This window comes from Heterocephalus glaber, unplaced genomic scaffold (assembly GCF_053883595.1).
Source record: "Heterocephalus glaber isolate CG9 unplaced genomic scaffold, H.glaber_assembly_v1.0 deba00001447, whole genome shotgun sequence".
In the NCBI taxonomy this organism is placed as follows: domain Eukaryota; kingdom Metazoa; phylum Chordata; class Mammalia; order Rodentia; family Bathyergidae; genus Heterocephalus; species Heterocephalus glaber.
In genome coordinates this window covers 4,648,574-4,674,372 of record NW_028258299.1, presented here as the reverse complement: position 1 = coordinate 4,674,372, position 25,799 = coordinate 4,648,574, and the positions used below count along the sequence as shown (strand labels likewise).

At 40.0% G+C, this 25,799-nt stretch overlaps 1 protein-coding gene and 1 long non-coding RNA gene across 2 annotated transcripts in view; one reads left to right on the top strand and one right to left on the bottom strand.

Annotated features, from left to right (window-relative positions):
* Per3 (period circadian regulator 3) overlaps positions 1–25,799 on the bottom strand; it is a 44,441-nt gene that overhangs the window by 16,512 nt on the left and 2,130 nt on the right. The window contains 9 exon segments of the mRNA XM_087214602.1: positions 2,585–2,714; positions 3,063–3,197; positions 4,077–4,182; positions 8,334–8,490; positions 14,666–14,772; positions 17,787–17,868; positions 18,440–18,576; positions 21,736–21,784; positions 24,304–24,505. Coding sequence (XP_087070728.1) covers positions 2,585–2,714; positions 3,063–3,197; positions 4,077–4,182; positions 8,334–8,490; positions 14,666–14,772; positions 17,787–17,868; positions 18,440–18,576; positions 21,736–21,784; positions 24,304–24,505 — 1,105 coding nt within the window.
* On the top strand, positions 14,559–24,436 carry LOC147827367 (uncharacterized). The gene is made up of 3 exons (XR_015452514.1): positions 14,559–14,746; positions 14,859–14,966; positions 24,254–24,436. It is a non-coding gene; the product is annotated as an uncharacterized LOC147827367 (long non-coding RNA).

Genomic DNA, 25,799 nt, shown 5'->3' with positions numbered 1-25,799 from the left:
TTTGAGACATCAAGCACTCACTCCACCCTGAGGGAGAACCGTGCCTTTGCTCAGTGCACCCACACGTCAGCATAGCTCAATGACCCAGGACACCAGGAGCAGAGGAGCCTCTTCCTGAGCTTTTTCACAAGGCCAATGCTAGGCTATTGCTATGTCACATGGTCAGTGTCGTGCTCCTCATGTCATCCTATCACAGAAGACACTATCACCTTTGACCTGCGGGTCATTTAAAAATAAAAATCTGCGGGTTTTCTAGATATACTTGTCATGGATTTATTCTGTATTATTTCTCTTCTTTAAGAGTTGCTAAGGTTTGTATTTTGGTCTAGAACAGGTTTACTGTGATAAATGCTTCATGTGGCCTTTATGTGATATCAGTGCAGCTTTCTTTTGATTCAGGTTAACGTGGTTAACCTTTTGTGTTTAACCTGTTTTTGTTTTCAGAATGGGTTCTTGTAGATACCATGCTGAAGGAGGTGACAAAGGAAACAACTCTGAAATAAAATGCAGAGATTAGGATGTAAAACTGTGGTATTAAAAATGAGATTCTGGGTCAAGGCAAGAATGAGCAGGACTGACCAGATCAGACGATAATGAAAACATCTAGAAATTTTAGCTCTCAGGCCAAGGGGACTTTCTCTGCTGGGACATGGGATGATGATATTTAATATAAATAGATAAATTCTTTTGCACTGAGGGAATCTGGTGGTTTCAAGGGACAAAAACCCTTGTACTCCTATCTTGTACCCTTCTGTGTCACAGCAGAAGAAATGAATGGAACGCTGAGCTTCCTACGGAGGTGAAAAGAGAAAACAGAAGGACAGGATTACTACTCCTGGGGGAGTCCAACAGGCTCGGCCCTGTTAAAATTCAGTTTGGAATTAGTATTAAGAGGTGATATCTTTGGGAAGTGATTAAGTCATGAGGGCAGAGCACCTACACTTTTTTTTTAGACCGGATCTCATTATGCAGGTAAGGATGGCATCAAACTCAGGAGATCCTCCTGCCTTAGCCTCCCGAGGGCTGGGATTATAGGTGTGTGCCACCACGCCCAGTCCTCATGCTTGGTATTGGTGACTTTACTTAAAGGGCTGCAGATGGGAGTAAGGTGTGTGACCTGTACACTCAGAGGCTGAGACAGGAACATTGCAAGTTCAAGCCCAGCCTGGGCAGCTTAGTGAGACCCTGCCTCAACAAAAAATATAAAAAGGGCTCAGGATGTAGTTCAGAGAGAAGGCCCAAGGTTCAATCCCCACCAACATACACACATACTCCCCCCACCCCCCAATGTGGGCAACAGAGGGAGTCTCATCTCCAGATAAAAAAAGGTCCCAAGGAAACTCGTCTGATCCCTTTTGCCTCTCTGTCCCGCTGGCGTGTGAGGACACAGCACCATTCCCTTCTGGAGGACACAAGGCCCAAGGCCCTGTCTTCAAAGCACAGGCATGAGCCTCACCACATGTGGCTGCCACCCTGACCCTGGAGTCCCAGCCTCTAACACGGGGAGAAGAGAATTTCAGTCTCAGGGATTTCATATAGAAGCTCTACATGAAGAAGACAGCTTTGGGGACACCACCGATGGGAACAGCACTTTGAATCTTTTTACAGTAAATTATGCCAGGTCCTGAAAAGCATAGCTACTGTCACTGTTATTATGGTTAGTACTGGCCTTAGCAAGAAAATGTCACTTCTACTGTGTAAAATGCCTACTTCCCACAAGACAAAGACCAATTGTAACATCTGAATTTCCAAAATCCATCATGACATCCAAAACTGTATTAAACATTCAGGGAAGAAATGAAGGGAAAATGAGCTAAATTCAAAAGTAAATCTAATCTGACCTCTATTTGATAGGACTTTCCTCTGCCAGGAAACTACTAGGTTAACCTTTCAAAGTAATGCCACTTTGCCGGGCATGGTGGCACATGCATGCGTCCCAGCAACCTGGGAAGCTGAGACAAGAGGGCTGCAAGCTGGAGGCCCGCCCGAGGAACTCAGGAAGACCCTGCTCAAAAACAGAAAGAGCTGTAGCTCAGTGATGCAGCACCCCGGGGTTCAATCGCCAGTACCACACACCCACAAAAATGCTTCTTGATACAATGAATCCAAGTCTTCTGGAATGGTCTTTATCTCACATCTGAGTAAACATGTATCAAGGAAAAAAAAGCCAGGGGATGGGAATTTAGCTCAATGGTTCTGCTGCCTGCCCTGCAAGCATGAGGACCCATGTTCAAGCCCCAGTACCAAAAAAACCAAGAAAAGAAAAGCCAACATTTTTCATTCAGTTTAGATCATAAATATCTTTTATTTATTAGAAATGAAAGGGATTACTGTTTATTACCTGAAATGTATTCTAAAATTGACTCTTGGTGTATAGAAAGCTCGGCTAGGGAGGAAAATCTGTGAATTTTCTGGTATCATAAAAGTTCATTCTTCAGTAAAAGCAGTATAATTCCATGCTAGTACCATTTAGCTTTCAGAGTAACTTCTGCTGCTGTCATCCTTAACATTATTAGCACTGCTTGAGCAAATCAAGAAAGATGCGAAGTGGACACGAGAGGGCACCTCGCCACAGCTGACTCACCACCACCCGGCGGCCCTGCGCATGCCCCCATCATCGGCTGGACTGGAGATTTGGTCATTGACTCAATGTACAGCTGCTGACCCAGATTCTTAATTTTGTTTACAATGGCGTACACCTGCTGCAAGGTCATCTTAGGGAAAAGAATAAAACAGGTTTCAAAAATGGTAAGAACGTGCACTGAAAGATATAAAATAAAATACATTGAACTTTTGGTTCCCTAAACAAATGAGGACAAAAAGCGGAGCCGTCACTTTAATTCAGCTTCCCACTGTGCCAAGATTCACTGATACCAACGACACTTTAAAAAGTGGTTAAGATGCCAATTTTTAGAAAGTATACAATTAATCCAAAGGTGCTATTTTCTTGTCACAGACATCTGTCCAAACCAGAAGGGACTGAAGTGTTTCTTGTCAGATGGCAGCTGAGTCAAAAACATACCCTAAGAGGTCCCGGGGTAGGACCTCCGCCCACCACTCACCAGCTCTGGCTCCTGGTGTGCGGCATCCACACAGTGCCCGCTGGACTCACTGGACGAGGCCACACTGACCTGCTGCTCCTGAGACCCGCTGTTGCCCAGGCTGCTGTAGCCACTAGAGGCGCTCCCGTGCACCGGCTGAGAGCAGAGAGGCCCACTTCAGTTACTGGTTGTTGGAATGGCTGCAAGGTAAACTCACGAGCTTCTCTCCAATCACCAGAAAATTCAGATGAGAACTTCCAGGTCCTAAATCACTCAGCCTTCCCAGGTGTGTGCAGGTTGACGCTTCTAACCCTGATGCTGAGTTCCAAGACAGTCCTTGGTCATCTCCGAATTCTAAAGGGCAAAGTTTTGTTTTCTATTCTAGGCAGGTATTTCAGCACAATGTGTTATTTAAATGCCATAGTGTAATTTTTTAAAACATGAAAATAAATACTAGTCCCTTAGGTTAAGAAATGATAGAACAAACAATATATACTGTATTTTTTCAAGACTTTTACAGATACTTCATGAACTGTAGGGATTTTATAAAAGACATTTTGAAAACAATTGAGCCAACAGTTACTTACTTGATGACTCTATGCTCAGCTTTACTGACTAGTAGAAACCATCTTCCATTCAGTATTTCTTTTCAACATGTAATTTTTCCTTTTACGTTATAATAATTCTGAGACTTAACACCCCTCTATCATCGAAAGTTGGAATTATTAACATAAATATGGAAACGAGGTTAAACACAATGAGATGTTTGAAACAGAAGAATTCTCTCAGGTAGAATTCTCTGCCCTATTTGAAAATAAATTCTTCCAAAAATAATCTGTGTATTTCACACAGAATGAGGAACAAAAAATAGAGTTTAAAGACAAAAAGAGAAAGACATACGTTTCTGAAATGTAGAGGTAAAGATTTCTCTCTCCTTACAGCTTATTTTTTTGAAGTGACTTTACTAAGATTTAAAGTTAACAGGCAACACAATTATGGGAATTTCGTGTTTAAAAAAAAAACCTCTCACTTTACCTGCAAGAGAAGTCTGTGAATTTGTTTTTCTAATTCTGTTACGTCTTTGTCATTATTGTTCATCTTTTTTATTCCGGTAGCAAAAACATCCTCATTTAGTGGCCCCCTACAAAATGCAAAGTCAAACAAAACAAAACAAAATGCCAAGTGAAAGACTGTCAAGTAATTTAAAATTTATTCACAACAAAGGCCAAAGGGATTGTAATAGACTATTTGAAGACGAAATCTGTGCTTTTCAAAGCATCTCTTTGACTCCAAATACAGAAAATACAGAGGAAAAATTCTCTTCACGGACATGCAGAAAATATAAAGAAAAATGAGATATTAACAGGCTTTTAAAGTTTCTCTAAAACAGCAATCTTTCTGCAATCCTTTCAGCACTATATAGGTATAAATCTAAAATCAGTGAGAGCCTCCAAAATATCTTCAACAAGGACTGATTTCAAATTTTGGCATTAACGCTAGGTAATTTTCTGTAGAAATCTGAAAACTCCAAATATCCCAAGCAGCATTTAATGACAAATGCACCTGATTGCTTAAGCTATCCAATCAATACGACTCTACAACCTACCCTAGTGGTGAAAACAAACGCAGCTGCCACAATACCTTCAGTCTCATTTATACACAGATTGTGGGGTGTTTAAAATCTGCTACCCAATTAGAGCAAATGGCAGACATGGCAACAAGGGATTGCAAAGAAGAAACTGATGCTTATTTAGGACCTTATTTTTTATGAGAACCGTATGAGTTTTTATAATATACAGTAAGAATAACATTTTTGAAACCCTTCAAACATTTCAAGTGCTTCACAAATCCCAGCTCCTTCACAGGAACTGCAACCTTTTCCAGTCATCCATCCATCCGGCTGGGGGAGTGAGGCAGGGGCATGAAGGGCCAAGGTCCACGCCTTTCCCATCACATGCCCTGCCCCTAGGGACCTCGACACAGCAAGTACTAATAAGGCATGTGGACCAGTCAGCCCCAGCCCCTCCCTAAACCCTATGAAGTAACACTATTCCCTGGCATTCAAAGAGTGAGGAGGGCTGAGGGGATTGGGTCTGGTATAGCATTTTTTGTCTAGCATGTCCTCAGTCCTCAAAATAAAAAAAACAAAGGTGTAAAGATCAGAGCAACTAAGAACTGGTCCCAGTTCACATAACCGAGAGGCAGAAGAGCCAGGATTTGAAACCACATCTGACCTTGGAGCCAGTACTTTTATTTCTCCACAATGCCAGCCTGCTGTCTCTCACAATTTACATTCAGTGACATGAGACCAGGAACACTGCCCCAAAGGCGGAAATGGGTATCAGAAAATCACAGGACTTTGGCAGTAGCATAAAAGTAGCTGGCAACAACTCCAGTCACTCGTCACGCATGCCCCTCCCTGACGAGTGCAACAGCTGCCCCATCTGCCTCTGTGCTCTGTAGCACCTTGACGGGGGTGGGAGCCAGGCGCAATCTTCACACAGCACAGGCGCCTGGTGTGTAAATGGCAGGCTGCACCTGGCCTCACTGGACACACTGCACACTTAACGTAACTGTCCGCTGGTCATCTGTTCTGCCTGCTTCCCACTGCCGTGTAAGCTCCACGGGGTTGGGTTTTTGTCTGTTTCTGCACTCCTGTACCTTCAGTACCAAAACAGTTTCTGGTCTACGCAAGCGCCTAATAAATATTTGTTAAAAGAATGCATGCATAGCTGGGCATGCTGCCTGTAATCCCAGCACTGGGGAGGCTGAGGCAGGAGGAAGACCCTGTCTCAAAAAACCAAAAAACAAAAAAGAGTGCATGCATAAATAATCAGTAGTCTAGGAATACTAGTTCATCTGATTCATGGTATAAATACAGCCTGTGTACTACATACTTAAAAATCTTTCAGAAGTCTTTTGTTTTTTCAAGTGAAATTCTGAAACGGAAACAAAAGCTACTGTTTTATACTATGAGATTCAGATATTCCCAGCTGTGAAAATTTCTAGGAAATCACCCCAATTTTTTTTTAAAGACTTTTTTTTTTGGTACCAGGGATCGAACTTGGATCCTTGTGCTTGCGCAGCAGGCGGCAAAACTACTGAGCTAAATCCCTGGCTCCCGTCACCCTATATTTTTAATTGAACTGATGAATCTGTAGGCGGTAGAGAGACGTCACACAGTGGCAATAATGCCACCTAATATTCAGGCTGCTGTGTATATAAAGGAAACCAGGAGGAAGAAGGAAAATGGCCTTAGTCTACCTGCAGCTTCCTCCCAAGGTGAGCCCTGGGAAAGGACTCCACCTCTCCAGGTGTGGATTTTACCTGTACAAGACAGGCAATGGCACCTAAGCTGCTGAGGTGCTGCAGAGATGGTCAGGTGGCCTGCTAGATGTTCTCACAGCTCCCTTCCCCTTCTACCATCACCCTGTCCCAAACTCTAGCTGCATATGATGGTGCCACTTTTTTGTTTATTGCACATTCCATGAAGGTTAAGAGAATGTTCTGTTCACCTTCTCACTCTCAAGGTTTGACATAACGTCTTACCAGGGTAGGCAATCCACAGATACTGGAAGGAATGCATTAAAAATAATTTTATAAATAAATGGACATTATTTTATGAGAGATTAATATCTGGAAGACTATATTCTTTCACACACAATTATAACACATAATCATGGATATTGAGACATAAATGGTGGGGAAATCTTAAAAAGTACAACATTTTGAGTACTCATAATAGGTCAGGTCCCTTCATACACACTTAGAGAACTGGAAGGGTTAACTTGGAAAACCCAGGCTCTTCTTCAAGCACTGCCTGGTGCGGAGAACAGAGACGCATCAACAACCCCTAAGAGGGAGCCTCGGAAAAAACTTAATTCTCATGGGGTTTCCTACCTTCACACTGGGCAGCCGTCTGGTTTATTTTCATTTCCCAACAGGGTTTCCTGCTGGGGAGGTGATACCCTTCCTGACCAACACAAACAGCACCTACTTGGCAGTCTTCTCTCATTTTAATTATTAAATTGGTTTTCTAGCACAAATCAGTCTTAAGAGTTAGGGCAGCGAGGAACCCCCTTCTTCCATTTAGGCTCCAGACCTGCCCTGGAGGACAGAGACCTAAGAGCACCCCGGAGGCCTTTCTCATGAACAGGTACCATCTCGACCGTGATGCAAAGGCGACAACATACACTTTATTGGCACATCTCCCACTGTCAATTTTACGTTTATACTGTACAACAAAATGCAAAACCAATCTTGGCACAACACCGAAGAGGTAAGTATAATTTCCACTCTTAAAAAGGCAAAAAAAGAAGGAAAGAAGGAAAGAAGGAAAGAAGGAGAGAGAGAGAGAGAGAGAGAGAGAGAGAGAGAGAGAGAGAGAGAGAGAGAGAGAGAGAGAGAGAGAGAGAGATAGAGAAAGAGGAGAAACCTATACCCAACTAGAAACCCTACAGGTCAATTAAAAAAGGACTAAAAATTCAAGGGCTAGCAGTATCAGGCTGAGTAGAGGCTGGTTGTTCTAGACCCACTGACATGATTCTGTCACATGGACAGGGAACAAGCTGCAGTCATACTCGCTGGCAAAAAAAAAAAAAAAAAACGAACAAAAAAGAAAAAAAAATAGTATATAATCTTAAAAACAAAGATTTAAAAAACAAGTAGAATTTGATAACAGAAGGTGGCTATTAAAGGTTTATGATCACTAAAAAGATCTTAAAATACTGAAAAAAAAATTTATCGATAGTCCCATTTAGTCCACACATAACCAAAATTTATATTTTATTCCCTTCTATTCTTTTCCCTATTTCATAGTTTGTGTATATGTTTTAGCAGTTTTCTTTTTTTTTTGGTACCGGGGATTGAACTCGGAACCTTGTGCTTGCAAAGCAGGCAGCGGAACCACTGAGCTAAATCCTCACCTGTGTATATGTTTTAAATGTAATTGTAAGAAGAGATACAGAAAATTTTCTATGTTGTCTTTCACATCTAACATGTTAAACATTTTAGGTATCATGTTAGGTACAAAACTGACAAAAATTTCATGGCCAAAATAATAATATATACTAAACAAATATTTCACAGTACATAATGATGACTATCTGAGCTACTTTAAACCTGACATCATGGTTTCAGACTTAAGGCTCTTGATTCCTATTGCCAAACTTTTCCAAAAGCACTGAAAGAAAATCTATGCTTTATTCAGTTCATGGGTCATTTGCTTTAAGGGGCAGTCAATGAACTAAACAAAAAACATCTTTTAGACAATATTAAAATTGATTGACTCACGTTCTTACTTTATGCCGACCGATGATAAAAGAAACCTTCCGGCTCCAGGGGTTTACAAAGCTGGACCAACTAGAATCCAGTACGATGAAGTCACCATTTTGAACACAAAATCTAACGGGTGAGTGTTCAAAGGGAGGATGGCCCGCATACTTCAAGACTACAGAAAATTACAAGACAAAACAGACTCACAGACACTGATTATGAGGGTCCTTTCTTAGTTCTTTTTCTTTTGAAAAAAATTCTTTTTTTTTTTTTTTTTTACTATTTTCTTAATAAAGATTCCTAGAAATACAATACAGGTAAACATATGAACAGTTAATTTCTTTTATTGCCAAACAAATTTCTTTTTTTTTTTTTTTTGGTACCGGGGATTGAACTCAGGTCCTTGCGCTTGTGCAGCAGGGGGCAAAACCACTGAGTTAAATCCCCGGCCCTGTCAAACAAATTTCTAAAGTGTGATCACTAGAACACCAGTTTGCAAGAATGTTCAAAAGTGCATACTTATTAGCACAAATACTATCATTTTTTAATACTTGCTCATGTGATGGGCAAAATAAAAGTTGCTCAAAAAAATCAGCTGTTACTCTCCACCTGCATAATGAACACAAAAGCCACATTTCTTATTACTCGTGCATGCATCTCCAGTCATTAGCGTTAGTGGTCAGCATAAATTTCCATACGTTTCATTCTCTGAATGGGTATTTCTTCCAACAGAGTCTTCCTTTTTTGGTTTCACGCCTTGTTTTATTAGTGCATTTTCATTTTGGCAGATTCACACTTGCGTGTAACGTAGCTTTATTTTCATGCTCCATCACTCCCCTTGTCCCACCATCCCCGCTGGTTTCATATTTTGAGAATTTCAATGCACATATCTGATCATACCCCCCAATACCTGCCCTCCTCCTTCTGTTCTCTTATTTTTGTCTAATAATAGTCTCCTTTCTACTTCCATGCCATCTTTTTTAGATTCCATATATTAGAGGGAACATGCAATATTTGTCTTTTTTGCCTAGCATGATGATGATCTCCAGATCTCAATTTTCTTGCAAATGACAAAAATCTCTTTTTTATGAGTACTCCATGGTGTATATATACTACATTTTCTTTATCCATTCGTCTGTTGATGGTCATCTTGGCCGTTATGAACCGTTCTACAGTAAACATGAGTGTGCATGCTGTTGACTTTCATTTCTTTGGGGAGACACCATAGAGTGAAATAGCTGGACTAAATGGTACCTCTATTTTTAGTTTTGTGAGGAACTTCCATACTGATTTCATAGTGGCTGTACTAATTTACTTTCTCACCAGCAGTGTAGAAGGGGTCTTTTCCTTTGCATCTTCACCAGCATTTTATTATTATAATTATTTGTTTTGGTACCAGGGATCGAACTCTGGACCTTGTGCTTTCGAGGCAGGTGGCAGAACCACTGAGCTACATCCCCTGCCCACCATCATTTATTGTATTCTTGATGATAGCCCTTCTGACTGGGGTAAGATTGAATCTCAATGTAGTTTTGCATTTCCCTAATGGGTAATTATGTTGGGCATCTTCATGTACTTATTGGCCATTTATACTACTTCTTTTGAGAAGTAGCTGTTCATTTGCTCAGTGATAGAACTATTTTTTTTTTCAGTGTAAAGTTTTGAGTTGTTAAAAGAGGAGATGGCAAAGATTTTCTCCCACTCTTCAGGCTGTATCTTCACTCAACTGTTTCCCTTACTGTGCAGAAATTTTTAAATTTGATGTCTCATTTGTTGATTCTATTATTTCCTATGCTCTTGAAGTCCTATTCAGGAAGTCATGACAAGTGGGTGTCCAGTTTTCTCAGCATTCTTTGTTAAAGGGGCAGTCTTTCCCCCAGCATGTTTTTGGCTCCTTTGCCCAGAGTCACCTAACTGTAGCTGCAAGGGTATTTCCTGTGTGCTCTATTCTGTTCTGTCGGCCTGCATGCCTATTTTGTGGAGTACCATGTTTTTGTTATGACTTTGTAGGATAATTTAAAAGCAGGTATTGTGATGTCTCCAGAGTTGTTCTTTTTGCTTAAGATTACTTTAACTGTTTTGGTTCTTTTGTGTTTCAAAACTCATTTTAGATTTTTCCTAGTTCTATGAAGAATGTCGTTGGTATCTGGATGGGGATCATGTTGAATCTATGGATCACTTTTGGTAATGTGGCCATTTTAACAATGTTAATTCTGCTAATCCATGAACATGGGAGGTCTTTCCATATTCTATGTCTTCAATTTTTTCTTTACTATTCTAAAATTTCAAAAAAAGGAAGGAGGGTTTATTTGGGCTGGGGATTTAGCTCAGTGGTTCTGGCGCCTGCCTTGCAAGCACAAGGTCCCGAGTTTGATCCCTGGTACCAAAAAAAAAAAAAACATAGCTAAAATTTCCACTGTAGGTCTTTCATCTCCTTGGTTAGGTTGATCCCTAATTGTAACTTTCTCTCCCTCCCTCCTTCCCTGCCCCCTCTCAAAGCTACTTTGAATAGAATTGTTTTCCTGATTTCTTTCTCAGCTGGTCCATTACTGGTATATAGAAAAGCTATTGATTTTTAATACTGATTTTATTTCCTGCTACTTTGTTCAATTTATTTTTATCAGCTCTGAAAGTCTTTTGGAAAGGTTTTAGAGTCCTCAAAGTATAGGGCCATATCATCTGCAAACAAGGATAACTTGACTTCTGCCTGATTGCTCCATCTAAAACTTCAAGAACTATATTGAACAGACATGCTGAGGGTGGACATCCTTACCATTCAGAATGATGTTGGCTGTGAGTTTGTTGTATATGGCCTCTAAGATATTGAGAGATGGTCCTTCATTGATCACCTAGAGTCTTCAGGGCTTTTATCATAAAGGGATGCCGAGTTTTCTTTCAAAGGCTTTTTCTGTATCAAATGAGACGATCATATGATTTTTCTCCTTGCTTATGTTTATGTGGTATGTTCACTGATTTGCTATGCTGAGCCATCCTTGCATCACTGTTATGAAATCAACTTGACCATGGTGTATGATTTTTTTTTTGGATGTATGATCTTTTTAATGTGTTGTTGAACTCAGTTTGCTTATATTTTATTAAGGATTTTTACATCTATGTTCATCATGGATTTGGTCTATAGTTTTTTTTGTTGTGTTCTTGTCCAGTGTGGGTGTCCAGGTGATGTTGAGTTTGGACATGTTTCTTCCCTATTTCATGGAATACTCTGAGGAGCACTGATGTTCTTTTTTGAAGGTCTGGCAGTGATCCCATGTGGTCCTGGGCTTTTCTTCATTGGGAAGCATTTTATTACTGCTTCGAACTCCTTGCCTGTTTCTGACCTGTCTGGGTTTTAAATCCTCTTGGTTCAGTTTTGGCAGGTCATGTGTCCAGAAATTCATCCATTTCTTCTGGGCTTCCAATTTGTTAGAATAGAGGTTTTCAAAGCCGTTCCTTCAATCCTCTGGATTTCAGTGGTGTCAGTGGTGTCTGTTGTAACATCCCCTTTTGGCAAAGCCCAACCAACCTCCAATGCTGCTTGACAAAGTTCCAGCTGGGGGAAAGAAAGGGTGGAACACATCATACCCTCATGTTTTATTTTTTCTTGCCATAATGTTTATAACTGTTACTCTGATCACAGGAGTCACTGTGTTTGTGACTAACAACAAACTCTCCATGAGGCAAATTGGCAATGATATATTGAAATCTGATCTGGCTCATAAGCCCCAAATTCCTGTTTCTCTTAGTTCTATTGCCACATCCACTTCTAAAGAAACCTCTCCTAAAACCCCCTCTGTTTCCCCCACTACTATGACTCCCCCTCTTATTGCTGACATTCTTTTTACTAAAGGGGTCTTGTGAAGAGATTGAAAGGACAGACTTTAGATGTAAGAAATAGTGGAAAATGGGAAAAAGAAAGAAAGTTAAGACAGGTAAATGCATTAAGGAGGCAAGTTACTCAATATTTCTCAAAGTGCTGTAAATATCTCTTGCTCATGGACTATGACCCTAAATGACATTTAGTTAAGACGAATAGAGGTATAGAAAAATAGAGAGCTAATAGCAAACTATATTAACCATTGTGCAGTTTCTCAAGGGCCAGCTGGCGACAAGTTTGACATTTAATTGATTAAATCTTGCTTGTACCCCTGCTGATATAGAGATTTTGATTAAGTTACCTTCTGTTCTGCTTAGGTGTGGGTAAATAAGGGGACAATTGTAATTTTTAAAAATGTATTCATGATGTTCAATGAAATGAATCAGCTTAGAAAAAATATACTGTTTAGCAAAAAATAACCTTTACTTCAACAGAAATTGCTAAGGCAACCTAAAATGTAAACATGTTCCGCCCAACGCCTCCTAGCTATTGCTTAAAGAGATAAAAATAAATCAGACCCTGAGACTTCTCAGAGGGAACCTGCACATTGCTCGTGAAGGTTCTTTTCTCATCGCCAGCCCAGGACATCTCCCCTTCCTACCCTGCATCGACATCGACTGTAGCTGGTCTGCGGCACCCTTTCTCATCTCTGATTGCACTAATTTGGGTCTTCTCGTTTTTTTGGTTAGTTTGGCTATGGGTTCACAATCTTGCTTATCTTTTCAAAGAACCAACGTTTTGCTTTATTGGTTCTGTGTATTGTTCCTTTAGTCTCTATCTCACTAATTTTAGCTCTCTATAATTTTTTTTCTTTTATTAGAGTTAGTTTTGGTTTGTTCTCATTTTTATAAGACTTGGAGATGCATCGTTATTTATTTGAGATCTTATTTTTTAATGTAGGCACTTAGAGCTATAATTTCCTCTTAGAGCTGCCTCTGCTCTACCCCACAGATTCTGTTATGTTGTTTCAATTTTCTTCTGGGAATTTTTTAATTTCCTCACTTTCTTCAATGACCTATTGATCAAAAGTGTATTATTATTCAATCTCCATGTGTTTGTATAGTTTCTGGGGTCACTCTTGCTGTTGATTTCTAGTTTCATTACATTATGACCTAATAAGATGCAAAAAATTTCAATTTTTTACATTTTTTAAGGTTTGCTTTATGGCTTAGAATGATCTATTTTTGAGGAGATCCAAACATGAGCTGCTGAGAAAAATGTATATTCTGTGGTTGCTTGATGGAGTGTTCTGTAGACATCGGCTAAGTCCATCTAATTAGTGTAGCTTAACTCTGATGTTTCTTTCTTTATTTTTTTTTTTGTTTGGACTACCTACCTACTGGTGACAGAGGACTACTGAAGTCACTCGTTTATATTAAGAGATGCTTGTTTTCTGAAATCAGGTGCACCAATGTCTGGTGCGTATGTACCTATAACTGTTTTTTCTTCTTGGAGACTGTTCCCTTCACTAATATGGGGTGGCTTTTTTTCATCTCAGCTACCTTTCCCTTTCAATCTGTGCATGTCTTTGCTTGAGGTATGTCTTTCAGACAGCAAAGAACTGGGTCTTGTTTTTAATTCAATCTGCCAGTATGACTTTTAATTAAGAGAATTGAGACCATTTCCATTCAGAGCTATTACAGAAAGGTATATATAACCACCTTTCTAATGTTTGATTCTTTCCTAATTCTCAACAGCTTATCTACTCTTCCTCTTCTGTGTGTAGGATTCGTTTAAGTATCTTCTGCAAAGTGGGGTCAGTGGTCACGATGTTTTTAGTTTACCCTTATCTTGGAAAGCCTTTATTTCGCCTTCAATTTTGAAGTATAGCTTTGCTGGATGTAGTAATCTAGACTGGCAGTTATTTTCACTTAGGGCTTGAAATACACCATTCCGTACCCTTCTGACTGTCAGCATTTCTGCAGAGAAGTCTAGAGTTATTCTGATGGGTTTGCCTATGTGAGTGAGTTGACATTTCTCTCGTGTAGCTTTCAAGACTCTTTCCTTGTTCCATACCTTTGTCATTTTAACTGTAATGTGAGGTGGGGAGGTTCTTTTCCGGTTGTGCTTGTCTGGACTTCTAAGTGCCTCGTGGATCTGGATGTCTATATCAGTCTCAAGATTTGGAAATTTTTCTGTTATTTTATTAAACAGATCTTTTATGCCATTCATTTGAACCTCCATGCCCTCTTTTACACCAAAAATGTGTAAATTTGGTTTGAGTTCTTGAACGGTTTGTTCATAATTTCTTGGATTTTATTTATTTGTGTCTGCATGTAATAATTCCTCAATCTTATCTTCAAGCTGTGATCTTTTTTATTTATTTTAAATGTTTTAGTATGTTAAGAAAAATTGTTTCAGCAGTTTCAATGCATGACTTATCTGGTCAAAGATTAAGCTTTGGAGAGCAATGAATTGAAAAATTAGAACAAATTAAAGGCAACACAAGTTGCTCCTATAGAGGGGTAAGTCTTACCCTTTTGGCGTATGGCAACCATCAGAGGACAATCTTCTGGGTGCAGGTATGCTAGGATTGACGTCCCGATCAGATCCTGAGGTAGGTAACCCAGCAAAGGCACTGCTCTGGGATAGATACACAGTGCAAGAGTGTGGTATATTTATCAGGTAATTTTTACACTTTATATATTTTAAAAAACACTTCTTTACAGGAGACTGCAATATTGATTATGCCCAAAGCAGGCTGTAAGCTGTGCAGGCTGTGAAGAGCTAACCCCACAATTCGCTTGTTTTGAGAAGCAAGTCCAGTTGAAGCTGAGGTAAGAGCAACTCACACCCAAATTCCGTTCCCACAATTAAAAACTTTCTTAACTAGAAGGACAATGTTCTAATTACAACCATATATTCCGTCTATTCTGTTCCTAATTCAAGAATGCTTTGTCTTGTCCTTTATGAGCCTTGCTTAATTTCCATAGAAACTATACAATTGCTTGTCCTTACATGCAGTCCTACCCTCCCACGTAGCTTGCCTTTACTCCAGTTGATCACTAATAAAAATGACTGGCTTGGACAGACCAGCGTCTTTGCTAATTAAGCAGCATTGGCCTTCCTGGATCCCTGCTTTTTGTCTTAGTTCTGTCTTTTAGGTTTTTTCTCAGGTTTGCATTGTACACTGAGCAGGAGACTGGAGCCTACTACCGAGGCTTCTGGTAACATTTCAGGAGTTTCCAGTACTTCTTGGCCTGGGAATGTAGCTCAGTGCTCATTATATTGCCATTTACTTGCCTAGCTTATCTGAGACCCTGGGTTAAACCCCCAACTATGCACACATGCACATCAAAAATAAACTGCTTAATTGTAAATAAGAAAAATTTGCCATAAAGAAAGATAAACTCGAGTCACTTGCAGGGAAATGGTCTTGAGACCATAATGTTAATGAAATAAACAGACAAGCTTCAATATCACATGGTTTCTCTTACATGAGAAACCCAAAGTAAAAACAAAGAGCAAACTAAAAGATAGATAATAGGAAGTAGGGAGACAGATCTTTCTCAAAGGGGATGGGCTCAAGAGATGGAAAGAGGGGGAAGGGAGGGGAAGAAAGGAGGTGAATTAAGTAATTAAGATGTTATCTTAGTTAGATGTGTTATCTCCACATAAGGAATGTAAACATTATGTAGTACACACAGGTACTAGTAAAAACTTTTACACAAAAGATGTTCATGAAAGCATTTACCAAACGAACAAACAATAATGCAATAAAACAAATCTTGGTGGTCATCTGGCATTTTGCACCAAAATCATCTAGGAACATGTGAAAAAACAGATGTGAAGGCTCACTATAGGCTTAAATCAGAATCTCTAGAGGTAAGACTAGAAGTCTATTTTTCTGCACGTTCTTCAGAAAAGTCTGATGCCCATCATTATGTTGTCATGCACAAAGTCTATGAAGATTGCATCAGAACAAAGAAAAATGCTGATGATATTAAGTGACTAAAGCAGGTTACAAATTAATACAGCACTCTTACAGTTTGGATCTTGAGTGTCCCCCAAAGGCCCTTGTACTGAAGACCTGGTCTTCAGCCCACAGTGTTAAATGGGGCAAAATTTAGTAGACAGAGCCACATGGAAAGAAGTTAGGTCACTGGAAGTGTTGGGGCCCTGGCTGTTTCTTCTCTTATTCTGTTTCCCGGTCACCATGCAGTGAGCAGCTTTGCTCTACTTTGTGCTCCCATCATGATGTTCTTCCCTGCCACAGGGCTAAAAGTAATGTACCCAGCGGACAATGGATGGAAACCCTGCAACCACCAGTCAAAATAAACCTTTCCTCCTTGTGAGTTATCCCAAGTATTTTGTCATGGTAACAGAAAACTAACACATACATGATTAAAAACACCAAGGTACAATGTCCTCCTCAAACGTCAGACAGATAACCATAGGTTCATAGGAAAACGTATAATGGTAAGACCAAGGACAACTTAGAAATATCTGAGTCCATAAACATTTTCTATGTATTGAAAGCCGCAAGTATTTATTAGTAGAATAAATTTAAGCTATTTTCTGAATTATCCTTTATACAGATTATATTATACAAAGTAGCTCACCAATTACCATTTGGTTTCAGGGTAACAATTTTTTAAATAAACCCATTTTGCTATGTTAAAACCTTTTAAAGTCAAAATTAATAGCTATTATAGTTGTGACCAAGTTTTTGACATTTCTACTTTACACTTATGTGTGGCACAGTGTATTGGTTCCCAGATATTCAAATTTCATGAATAAGTGAAATTTTAAAATAAATGTGGGTAGAAAAAGGCAGATACTGATGTGATGCTGAAGTTTACTTTTTCCAAATATACTAAAAACCAGTAGTAAGCAATAGCTGCTCTCTACCATCACGATCCTTTGAATAACAAAAACTATTTTAACAGCCCCCTCAAAAAAAGGAGGAATGACATTCAAAATACTTACACAGACCTGCCCCCCCACCAGGGATCAAACTTAGGGCCTTGAGCTTGCACAGCAGGTGTGGCAGCACTGAGCTAAATCCCCAGCCCCAATATATTAAAAATAAAACATTTTCAAATAAACTTAACTACCAAAAAACCATCCAAAACAAGCATACCTTCTGTTCTTTTATTTCCACTTTTTTTTGGGGGGGGGTGGTACCGAGGATTGAACTCAGGACCCTGTGCTTGAAAGGCAGGCATGACACCACTGAGCGAAATCCTCGACTCTCTCTACTCTAATTAAAATTTCATCTTAAATTGATGTGAGGACCACTTGTTCAGAGAAAATTACCCCAGTCTGAGTACAATCAGATATACTACGTATGTTTTTAGCAAACTGGCCCCTGGGCTCCTCTTTTATAAAATGGGAGCAATACTACCCAACCTACCTAAAGCAGTGTTGTAAAATGTAATAAAGTATCCTATAAATTTTTAGAAATATGACACACAAGATATTTGTAACAGAAATTTAGACAACACTAATTCCAATGTAATTAACAAGGATCAAACAGGCAAATGGATATGCTTCATTATATCATGCAGAAAAGTGTGCATACATAATGTAAATTCTCTTCATATTTTTATGTATTTTCAGAAGCAAATTTCATTTAGGCTAAAGGAAATATTTACCTTTCATCTACTTCAAGAAAAACACATCCTGGGATATGTGTTGTGGTAAAAATTCTTTTATCCACTGGTATTTGAGGAGCCTTTAAAAAACCCCAGAAAAACAGAAAGACTCATGTAAAGGCAAATATATAATTAATCATGCACTTAACATATTTAAAAAGGAATAAAATCTGTATGAAAATGCTAGAAATCTCATTTTGGGGCCAGGTCTTCAAGCAGCCAAAGCAACACTCAATGACAATAATTTTCATTAACTACATTTTAATCAAGTCAAAATGCGATGCCTACTAAAGTTAATTCCATGCAGAGAGAAAGTCTGTGTACACTGAATAACTAGTTTCCTCATCACAAAAATTTGAATAGTTAAAACAAGAGTAAGTAACAGATTTAATGTTACTTAGTGGCCACACCTAACTACACAAACAGAAGGATTTGAAATGTTACTTAGTAATACACAGACCTCCTCAGCTGTGTAAAAAAGATGGTAGGTAGGTCAGTTTTTCTCTGAGCTATAAATGTTTACAGAGGTCAGGAGCCATCCTGGAAGCTCAAACAAGCTTTCTGTTCTTGGACTGTAGCCAACAGGCCTCGTATCCCTGTGTGACTGCTGGTTTTGGGGTTTCATCGCAATGCAGGTCCTCCTAACTTACCTTCATAACCAGAGTGAGTCTTTTCAACCAGTGCTAGACAGCAAGGTTCCGGTTCTGGGTGGGCAGAGCTGTGTGCATGGACCAAATAGGGGATGATCCGAAACGGGGAGTAAAGCTTCTCTTGCTCTCTGCCTCCACCTCTGCTGAAGAGAGCAGAGATGATCAGTGCTGGTCCTCAGGCACCTCGCCCGCATGCTGTGTGACAGGCTGGGAGATATTTCACTGGCAATTCCCACACAGACATCCAGATCCAACATGTTTAAACATGCTTGTGTTCCACGGGAGTTTAAAATTTCAGTACCTCCAATTATCTCCTGGAGTTCAAACGTTCAAAACTGAGTTCCTGCTCCTCTCTTCCTACGCATCATGTCCCTGTGCTCCTGCCATCAAGGACTTGGGCCCATGAGTCGCAAGGAGGTCTCGGCACTGCCAGGGAAGCTCGCGCCTGCTGGCCCCCATCTTGCTGTCACCCCTCCTTCCCACTGCTCCACTTCTATGGCTTTGCTTCCTCCTTCACCCCCACCCCCAGCTTCTTCCCACCCTGCCTACAAGCATTCACACCTATGCTTCCTGGCTTCCCGCTCTTTCTGAGAAGAATTTTCCAGGCTTGTCCAGTCCAAGGATCCTAAATCCATTTATGCGCTACTAACTTAAATATCTATCTCTGGCCTGGAGTCTCCCTTGAATTAGACTCTTCTGCAGAGTCTCAACTTAGATCTCAAGCTTCTCTTCAAATATATTCTCCCTGCCTCTCTCCAAAAGCTTTTCTTATAACTTCATCTGTCTCAATATAGAGCTCAGCCCAAACTCTAGTGTCATCTCTGGCTGTTCTTTTACTTCCCACCCTGCATCAAATCCACCAATAAATTCAGAATATCCTAACATTTCTCCTGCACTACTGCTGAGCTGGCCCGGGTATCTCTTCACCTGGCCTTCAGGGCCCTCTCTGGCCTCTGCTGCCCCATAGAATCTTCCAACACAGCAGGCAACGTGACCAACCCTTTATAATGCATTCTGCTTCCAGTGTGAAAAGTCAAACTGCCTCGGTCTGTCCACTGACGCTTCCTAGAAGCAGTGACATCACTGCTATAGCATCAACCACTCCTACTGTGCATATTTGGCCTCTGAATACTAATGCCTTTTCCGGTGACTAGGAAAGAGGGATTCCTAGAGAAATGCCTGTCTGGGGCATCTCACACCTGACACAAGGGAGGTCACCGAAGACCACAGGAGACTCTTACAAGGGCATCACAGCCACCCTAACGGGACTCCTGTTGGCCAAAGATGGGCCCTGTGAGTGGATGGAAATGAATGGGAACTTTATCTTTTAGAAACTCATTCTGAGATCAATGAGGAAGTGATGGGCACACGAGATTTGCTCCATGGAACTTGGGAAGGGAGTGGAGGAACTGCTGGTAGTAGAGCTGGCACCAGACTGGCACAGGTTACTGACACAGAGTGGTTAGAATGCACTGGTTTCTCACACAATTTTGTCTATTTTTGTGTTATGCTAGAAAATTCTCAAGGAAGAAAGTTTTGAGTAGTTCATTCAGCAGGCACAGCTTCCTCTTGTTCGGTCCCTGTATCTTTATTCTCTATCCTCACCTCTCTCCTCACTCCAGCCACACTGGATTCCTTCTCACTCTTCCCACAGGACTGGTGTCCTACCCCAGGGCCTTTGCACTTGTGGTTTCCTCTGCCCAGTGCACACTTCCTCGACACTTCCCAGCCTTCCGGCCCTTGTGTGGCTCACTCCCTCATCTCTTTCAGGTCTGGCTACAATCAGCCTTCTTGAGAGAAGAGTTCCCACATCTCTCGCTGTGACTTAGATGCACCAAAATGCATGCGGAGATTCAATTGCCAGAGCCACTGTACTGAGGGGCTGTGGGCCTTTGAGGCCTGGGCCCGGGGGCACCACCCTCACGAACGGATTAGGAAGCTGCCTGACAGGCATCCTGCTGACAGCTGGTTCTTATAAAGTGTCTGGCTCCCCTGCACACACCACATTGCCTTCTGTAATAAGGCCCTTCACAGAAGCCTAGCAAATGCTGGCACCATGCTCTTGGTCTTCCAGAACCATGAGGTATATTTTATACCTCCCGGGGCCGGGCGGGGTGGTGCATTCCAGCACTTGGAAGGCTGAGGCAGGAGGATCACCATGAGTTCAAGGCCAGTCTGAACTACATAGCGAGACCCTGTCTCAAACAGACAGACAGACAAAAAGCAAAAAACCCCACCACAACAACAAACTCAAAATATACCTCTCTCCTTTAAAAATCACCCAGTCTCACGGATTCTGTTATAGCAACACAAAAGGCTGAAATAGCCCAGAACTCAACAGCAATCTCCCCCACAGCCCAGAAGTCTCTTCCTCTGCTTCCCTGTCTACACAGACCTTGTCACCAGCAGACACATGTACTTCCATGTTACTGGTCTCTTCCTTTCAGAAATTAAGCACAAATGAAAGCAAGAACTGTGTTTTGGTCCCAGTACTATAATAATGTCTGACTCAGGAACAGGATCTGAAAACATTTATTACTACAACACACAGAGCACTTCCTGCAGGGTGGGCCTTGTTCTGAGGGCTCCATAAACGGCGCACTTATGAATGACCTGAGGGACTTCCCCCGCTTGCCCTTCCTGAGGTGACCTCTTGCTTGGTGTCCAAACACTACTAGCTGAGGCCTCCTAATTCCTCGAGGTGTCTGACTTGGCTACCATAACATTTTTCTCGTATCTAAATCCAGTTCTTAGAGCACTTAGTATCTTCAATGCCATATTAGCAATCATAATGTCATTTAAATATTTTTTCTTTTTATTGTGCAAATATTACCATAGTGCAGTAAATTTAGAAGATGGAAAAGATGATTGGTGTAAATCCTGTAAGAAATCAACACCTGTTACAGTCATTCTAATTCATTGTCTCTGGATCTTTAAAGCCCTTCAATAAATATAAATATTTTGCTTTTTTAAAAGTTATTTAAAAACCAAAAATTGAAAGGTGGTCAAGTGAAGAAAAAATATGGTCATTTAAAAGTGTATTTCACATCCAGTGATTCTTGTGATTTTTATATGCCACTAGGATCAAGAATTCTCTTTCCAACTCTTTTCCTATCCCATTATTATCTTGTCTTCTCATGTTTCTTCTCAATTCAAGTGAAAATTCCTTGTGGCAAGAACCCAGTCTTTTTTTTTCAATCCATAAGAAAATCTAGCTGAATACGAAAGAACCACAGGAAGTGCTAAATAAAAGCCACAGCTTAATGCACATTTCTGAGTCCCCAAGGTCCTGTACTTACTGGATCCTGCAGAAAAAGGATTTCACTGCAGCACATTCATACTGTGATTCTAGAAAAGAGAAAAAATCTCACTCTCTCTTCCCAGGACAGCTGTTCCTCAGCAAGGCAATCTCGCACTACTACCAAGCTAAAAACAGCTTACATCTTAAGAGTCACTGATTGCAGTAGGATCCCATCCCCTATTCTGAGGGCTTCTCACTGTCCTACAGCCCTTAGGCAAAACAGCGCTGGACTTGCACATTTCCCTTAGGACCTCTGTGTTCTTCCCTGGCACCCTTAGCTGACCACACTCACTATTTCAAAGGTTGCTATAATCATCCTTTGACATATTCACCCTATTCCACTGTAATGAGTCTGCACATTTCCGAAGAATTGGAAATTTAGACTATTTCCAGGTGTTAACTCTATGATGCATGAATTTCTGATTTTTTTTCCCTTCACTTTAAATTCTTTCCTTGGATAAATTTCTAAATGTTGAATTTTGGGTTAAATGATACGATCACTTTACAACTCTCATCACGTATTGCTAAACTCCAAAAAGACTGTACTAATTTAGCATCACTAACCATGTTTTCTCTCAATATTTTTGCACAACAACCCTCATGTCAATGGTTTATATCAACTTTACTAATTTACTACATGGCAATTTAAAAATAAATTTCCCTATCTTAGGGTCAAATGAAGGACCAGTGTTTGTATTTCCTCTGGTTGGGCTCCCTGAATATACATTTTTGGGGCATCTGTACAGTGGAATGAAAACAACTGTTACAGGAACCACTGAAAACTGTCAGAAGTCTGGTAAATACAAACTGAAAGGAACATCAACAGTGTGAATTCTATAGAACCAAAATACTGATAAGGCCAGGTCTTCACGCTTCTAAGGAAACAATCAGAGGGAGAATCAGAAAAATGGTCTCTACTGTAATGTGAAAATTGCTCTCGAGGTTTACACATCGCACCAGGCACCCAGTTGCAACTGCTTCCCCAGCTCCAGACCGTGTGATCCTATGAGGCACTTAACACTCAGGCTGTAAAGGTGTGAATTATTGTTTCTGGAAGTATATGCTGAAGAAAAAGCAGCCAGATCCTTTTAAGGTGTTTATACAGCTGGCCTTAAGCAGAAACGTGTTCTAATAATGCAGGACCAACGTCTGGCAACAGCTAAAAAGAAAGCTTCTGGTCCTCATATGTTCTCTGAGCTCAAAGGAAGGGGCTGAGGGAGGGACCATGGGGAGTGGCTGGCCGAGTGCTCCCGTAAGAATGGAACCTTGAGATTTATATGGCAGAAAGACAATGTTAGGTGTAAACTAGATGCACATCAGATATTTATGGTATAAGTAAATTCTGACATTCAAAAGACAAGGATTTCAGGACATACTAAGCTTTTGTGTGGAAGAAGAATATCAGAGCAATCAGTGATCAGCAAAGCTGAAAAGGTACAATGGAGCTACACAGCTAATGCTGAAGGAAAAATGTGAAAGAGCTGGCACACAAGCTAATGTATCTGTGCTGTTCTTAGCTGTATCCTAGTACTTAGAGTAGTTCCTAGACCATGGTGATGGCTACATAAAGGCTCAAGAAATGAGTGACTAAAAAAAGCAGAGAAGCAAACAGGGATGATTAAAAGATGAAAAAGTGTTCTCAGGGAAGAGGAAGAAAAATGTAATTTTGAAAGATGGAAGAGGAGAGAAGATGGAGCCAGAAGAAGGCAAGAAAGTTAGGCATGTTTTCTAGAGGTTACATAAAAATATTGAAATACGATGGCACGAAGGTGTATAAATGGAAAAAAGAAAGATGAAAGACTTCACAAGGCCAACGATTGGATTAAAAAAAATCAGAAAAGGTCTATACTGAGTTGGCAGATATGAAAAAGTCCTGGTCATCTGTTTCACAACAATGTAAACATACTTCACACCACTGATCTGCACTCTTTAATATGGCAAATTTTATGTTACACGTTTTTACCACAAAAAATAAATGAATGTAAAAAAGAGAAGGACTCGGAATCAAGGAGAAGACTGATATATACTAAGCCCCTTAAAAGACACGTCACTAAGAACATAAAATAAGTTAGAAAGGGCAACTCTGAAAAGAATAACTCAATGTCACAAAGAAAATTGAATCCACATCCTCAGTTCAGGTAAATAAGCATTTTAGAAAAACAAAACCCCAAAGTAATGACATTCATGAACTTTTGAGAAAATAAAATTGGAAAGGGGAGCCAACTATCAGAATTTTATCTCTAAAACTGTACAAAAAATTATAAAGTCTCTATACGAAGAGAAACATTTAATTTTATTAGCTTAAAGGAAACAGAGCCTTCATAGCAACCAAACTGCTACACATTATGCTGGTCATCAAATTGTATGTATGACGTATAATCTATGAAATTCACTAAATGAAAACAAATGTATTGAGTATTTGTTGTTAGAAATATTTAAAATGCTATTTTATCACATGCTCTTAAATAACTTGCACATTCTAAATAACGCATTAATTTCTGTACTATTTCGGTTAGAATGAAGCTGATCTTGCAGCATGACACATACCCAGGCATCAGTCCATTACCTCTTCAGGTCCAGCTGTTCCAGAGAGGAAGCTGAGCTCGGGCAGTATGCATGTAGAACACCCTCACGTCTTGAGGGGCAAGCAGGTCAACAAAGTGAGAAGACTCCAAGAAATCTTTCTTGCATTTCAGGATCAAAGCGGACTGTTCAGAAATGTGCACCAACCTTCCGGATAGAAATGAAAACACCGCCACAAAGGTATCCTGTGAAAAACATTTAAAACAAATGCAAATATTGAGCTGCTTATTAGCACTAGGCCTGACAGATTTCTATCATTACCACCAGCTTAAAACATTTGCCTGGAAAGGCAACAAAACTCCCCAAAGAGTTTCCTTCAGCGTGCTTCTTAAAAATTACCATAAAACCTGCACTGAACTTTCTGGAGGTTTGATGTCTAAGCAAAAAAAAAAAAAAAAAAAAAAATAGCAGCTCCCTTTACACAGAATAAATGTATGTACACATGGCACACAAACTCTGGATTCCTTCTTCTTTGCAAACAGCACCTTACACCTGGAGAAATGCTTCTGGTCAGTCACGCAGACTCTGCTTTCAGACTAAGTTCAAGATGCACACTCTTCAAGAATCTGTCCTTGACAGACCTCACTGCGTGAGACTCACTGCTCTGATTTGTTTCATTAGACACAAATATATTTATAATCAGCCAATGCTTGCTAGGTTGACATCTGCTTTCCTCTAGTTTTAGTTTTACCAGTACAGGTTTGCAAGACACAACAATTATATTCATGGTGGAGAGCTGGCACAGGTTTGTAATACATTCTTTTTATGTCCTCTTCTCCAACCCTTTCCCCCTCCCTCCTAGTTTTAAAGACCTTAATGTTTTCTCACACTTTAAAAAAAATTCATAGCACCTACTACAGTACATGCACATGCCAGTTACTAAGTTCTATTATACTATTATGTAGCTTATGTTGCATATCATAAAATCACCATTACAATTACGTTGAGATCTAAACATAAAACTAACTAATCACCATATCAAAAAAATGCGAGGAAAGGCTTAATTATTCTATCAATAAGAAGAGATTCAAAAAAAGATACCCTAAAGGTCTCTTCTAAAATCTCACAAAAGATGACATCTCAACTCACCTCTTCTATAAAATCCACCTGTTACAACTTAGGTATCAGAACTAAGAATCATGTAAACAGAAGTTAACAATTTGGAGAGTAGAATAAGATGTATGAAATTATCCTGCAGGTGTTTCTAGTCCTTAAATTGAGAGAACTAAGGGTTGCTAAGGGGATAGAAGCACCTGACGATCAAAGCGAATGAAATACTACACAGTACACAGAGTGCTGCTTCTGTTTTATTTTCTCTGGCCAGGGCAAGAGAAACCACACAATGCCTCTCTGGCAGTCTTCTCTTTTAGTTACTTCAAACTGTGGTTACTAACACTCAGTTATTATCTTTTAAGAATCTGCAATGAGAGAACAGAGGAGGTCCTTAGGAAAAGTCCTAAGTGTTGTGACGGCAAGATT